Here is a 4,779-nt window from a genome sequence, read left to right as displayed (position 1 = left end):
CAGTAAAGTTATAATTAAATACTGTCTGGATATTACAGTAAAGTTATAATTAAATACTGTCTGGATATTACAGTAAAGTTATTGTTATGAAGGCACACACACACATTCAGATTTTCTCGTTGTTTTAGGGTGAGGAAAAATCGTTAACACTTTACTTGGAACCTAGTGTCAACACGTTATGTAACGGTCATAACCATGTCATATGTTATAACACGTTATGTAACGGTCATAACCATGTCATGAAATGTTATAACACATTATGTAACGGTCATAACCATGTCATATGTTATAACACATTATGTAACGTCATAACCATGTCATATGTTATAACACATTATGTAACGGTCATAACCATGTCATGATATGTTATAACACATTATGTAACGGTCATAACCATGTCATAATATGTTATAACACATTATGTAACGGTCATAACCATGTCATGATATGTTATAACACATTATGTAACGGTCATAACCATGTCATATGTTATAACATGTAACGGTCATAACTATGTCATAACACATATTTAGACCTGTTGTGACATAAACATAAAAAGAAACGTCCCTTTTTCAGGACAATGTCTTTCCAAGATAATTTGTAGAAGTCCAAATAACTTCACAGATCTTCATTGTAAAGTGTTTTAACACTGTTTCCCATGCTTGTTCAATGAACCATAAACAATTAATGAACATGCACCTGTGGAACAGTCGTTAAGACACTAACGGCTTACAGACCGTAGGAATTTAAGGTCACAGTTATGAAAACACTAAAGAGGCCTTTCTACTGACTCTGAAAAACACCAAAAGAAAGATGCCCAGGGTCCCTGCTCATCTGCGTGAACGTGCCTTAGGCATGCTGCAAGGAGGCATGAGGACTGCAGATGTGGCCAGGGCAAGAAATTGCAATGTCCGTACTGTGAGACGCCTGAGACAGCGCTACAGGGAGACGGGACAGACAGCTGATAGTCCTGGCAGTGGCAGACCACATATAACAACACCTGCACAGGATCGGTACATCCGAACATCACACCTGCGGGACAGGTACAGGATGGCAATAACAACTGCCCGAGTTATACCAGGAACGCACAATCCCTCCATCAGTGCTCAGACTGTCGGTAATAGGATGAGAGAGGCTGGACTGAGGGCTTGTAGGCCTGTTGTAAGGCAGGTCCTCACTAGACACTACCAGCAACAACGTCGCCTATGGGCACTAACCCACCGTCGCTGGACCAGACAGGACTGACAAAAAGTGCTCTTCACTGACGAGTCGCGGTTTTGTCTCACTAGGGGTGATGGTCGAATTCGCGTTTGTCGTCGAAGGAATGAGTGTTACACCGAGGCCTGTACTCTGGAGCGGGATCGATTTGGAGGTGGAGGGTCCGTCATGGTCTGGGGCGGTGTGTCACAGCATCATCGGATTGAGCTTGTGGTCATTGCAGGCAATCTCTACGCTGTGCGTTACAAGGAAGACATCCTCCTCCCTCATGTAGTACCCTTCCTGCAGGCTCATCCTGACATGACCCAGCATGACAATGCCACCAGCCATACTGCTCGTTCTGTGTGTGATTTCCTGCAAGACAGGAATGTCAGTGTTCTGCCATGGCCAGCGAAGAGCCCGGATCTCAGTCCCATTGAGCACGTCTGGGACCTGTTGGATCGGAGGATGAAGGCTATTCCCCCCAGAAATGTCTGGGAACTTGCAGGTGCCTTAGTGGAAGAGTGGGGTAACATCTCACAGCAAGAACTGGCAAATTTGGTGCATTCCATGAGGAGGAGATGCACTGCAGTACTTAATGCAGCTGGTGGCCACACCAGATACTGACTGTTACTTTTGATTTTGACCCCCCTTTTGTTCAGGGACACATTATTCCATTTCTGTTAGTCACATGTCTGTGGAACTTGTTCAGTTTATGTCTCAGTTGTTGAATCTTGTTATGTTCATACAAATATTTACACGTTAAGTTTGCTGAAAAAAAACGCAGTTGACAATGAGAGGACGTTTCTTTTTTTGCTGAGTTTATATTAGTTATTTTATGGCTGGTTATGACACCTGGTTAATATAAATATATTTGATATAATAAATAAAGGTCATTATGTTTGTTTGTTTCCTCAGGAAAACCAGTGACTTTCCCACGGGAGTCTGGAATGATCTGTAAAGTGGATGGTGCCTTATCCTGCTGGCCCATGTGAGGACCATCCCTGTCAAACCCCATCGCCTTCTATCTACAGTACCTTCTATCTACAGTACCTTCTATCTACTGTACCTTCTGTCTACAGTACCTTCTATCTACAGTGCCTTCTATCTACAGTACCTTACCTTCTATATACAGTACCTTACCTTCTATCTACAGTACAGTACCTTCTATCCACAGTGCCTTCTATCTACAGTACAGTACCTTCTATCCACAGTGCCTTCTATCTACAGTTCAGTACCTTCTAATTATACAGTACAGTACCTTCAGAAAGTATTCACACCCCTTGACTTTTACCACATTTTGTTGTGTTACAAAGTGGAATTAAAATGGATTGAATTGCCTTTGTTGTTGTAAATGATCTATACAAAATACTCATAAATGTATGGAAAATTAAACACTAATGTATCTTGACTAGATAAGTATTCAACATCCTGAGTCAACACGTTACAATCACCTTTGGCAGCAATTAAAGCAGTGAGTCTTTCTGGGTAAATTGGTAAAGCTTTGCACGTCTGGATTGTACAATATTTTTCCATTATTCTGCGTTGTCAATTTAGTTGTTAATCATTGCTAGACTGCCATTTTCAAGTCTTGCCATAGATTTTCAAGTAAGTCAAAACTGTAACTAGGCCACTCAGTAACATTCAATGTGCTCTTGGTAAGCAACTCCAGTGTATATTTGCAGACTGAACGAAGTTTTCATCTAGGATTTTGCCGGGGGCTTAGCTCTATTACGTTTCTTTTTATCCTGAAAAACTCCCTAGTCCTTGCCGATGACAAGCATATCCATAACATGATGCAGCCACCACCATGCTTGAAAATATGAAGAGTGGTACTCAGTGTTGTGTTGGATTTGCCCCAAACATAATTTCTGTGGCACATTTGTTTTTGCAGTATTGCTTTATTGCCTTGTTTGCCAACAGCATGCATGTTTTGGAAAATGTTTATTCTGTACAGGTTTCCTTCTTTTCATTCTGTCATTTATGTTAGTATTGTGGAGTAACTACAAAGTTGTTGATCCATCCTCAGTTTTCTCCCATCACAGTCATTAAAATCTGTAACTGTTTTAAAGTCACCATTGGCCTCATGGTGAAATCCCTGAACGGTTTCCTTCCTCTCCGGCAACTGAGTTAGGAAGGACGCCTGTAGTGACTGGGTGTATAGATACACCATCCAAAGTGTAATTAATAACTTCACCATGCTCAAAGGGATATTCAGTGTCTGCTTCTTCTTTTTTTTACCCATCTGCCAATAGGTGCCCTTCTTTGCGAACCATTGGAAAACCTCCCTGGTAACATAATTCCACTTTGACATTACGGAGGATTGTGTGTAGATCAGTGACACAAAATCTCAATTTATTTCATTTTAAATCCAGGGTGTAACACAACTAAATGTGGGAAAGGTCAAGGGGTGTGAATACTCCCTGAACCTATATGTCGTTATATTAGTCCCAAATGGCATCCTATTCCCTTTATAAAGTAGCCTTGTCTGAACCAGAATGTCCCATAGGGCAGGAGCCTGTCTCCTGTTTCTGTAGCGTGAGGCAGCTTGATGTACAACTCCACCCCCGTGAGGCAGCTTGATGTACAACTCCACCCCCTGGAAAGGACGCTAGCCTATCGCAAGGCCCATAGCCCAAAGTAACGCACAATAGACTGCCATTTGGGGCTCATTGTTATTCCTGGTTTATTCATGCACTGGAAATTATTTTCTGTGTATAAGAAGGATTTCATCTATTGTGCTTTAACCATGTATTTAGTGTGACTTGATTTGTCATTCACATCTCAGTAAATGTACTGTATGTTTGTAGAGATGGATCAAATGCCTTTTACTTATACTTTTATATATACTTAAAGCTGCAATAAAATATACATTTGGTATGAGAACATTTTACTTTTTCGTGAGTGATATTTTTCATTAAAACATCTTGCAGCATGGACTCTGGATGCATGGATATTGTGTATTGCAATTATTTTGACCATACATACCTAATATTTCAACCCACCTAAGTGTTGGGTCTTTATCTTAGCAGACCTCAAACAAAAAACAAAGATGCATTTTCCTCCATTTTTGTTGCATGGCTTGTAAAAGGAGATTTTGTTTTCTTCAACTGTGATAAAGATATTTTCCTGAGCCTTAATCTCTAAACATGCTTAGACGTTAATAATATTAGACTGGCTGTTATATGAATAACATCAAAACATTTTTTAGATATAGCCTACAGTTTACTATAGTGCAGGGATCATCAACTCGATTCAGCTGAGGAAGGATTTTTTTAATTGAGTTGATGGTCAAGGGCCCGGAACATAATTTGTTGACTACAAATTGACCGCAAGAAGCCTAAAGAGATACATTTGAAACCTTGCTTAAGTTTGTCTACGACCACATCGTGTCTCTCTATTTAGCGTGGGAATACTTGAGAATGTCTTAAAGTAAAATCACTTAGAGCTGATTTACTTGTTTTTTTTATGTCCAACAATGAAAATTCCACACACAAAAAAATCAGGTTTGGGGATAAACGCCGAAAATAAGGTCTGAGGTTAACACAGGCTTATGAGATCTTATACGTTTAGTTATATAAG

At 40.2% G+C, this 4,779-nt stretch overlaps 1 protein-coding gene across 4 annotated transcripts in view; it reads left to right on the top strand.

The window, feature by feature from the left end:
• The window catches only part of LOC139376636 (protein-glucosylgalactosylhydroxylysine glucosidase-like), a 39,063-nt gene extending 35,103 nt beyond the window's left edge, over positions 1-3,960 (top strand). For 3 of the 4 annotated variants that reach the window (XM_071119460.1, XM_071119450.1, XM_071119468.1), the window contains exon 15: positions 2,116-2,457. In XM_071119460.1, coding sequence (XP_070975561.1) covers positions 2,116-2,192 — 77 coding nt within the window. In that variant the 3' untranslated portion in view covers positions 2,193-2,457. Of the gene's footprint in view, positions 1-2,115; positions 3,741-3,771 lie in introns of those variants that run through there. The other variant, XR_011627952.1, reaches the window with a different exon arrangement.
• Positions 3,961-4,779: the final 819 nt, after the last annotated feature.

Source organism: Oncorhynchus clarkii, chromosome 2 (assembly GCF_045791955.1).
Source record: "Oncorhynchus clarkii lewisi isolate Uvic-CL-2024 chromosome 2, UVic_Ocla_1.0, whole genome shotgun sequence".
Classification (NCBI taxonomy): Eukaryota; Metazoa; Chordata; class Actinopteri; order Salmoniformes; family Salmonidae; genus Oncorhynchus; species Oncorhynchus clarkii.
Note: the sequence above shows the minus strand (reverse complement) of the source record. Positions and strands in the feature narration are given on the sequence as shown.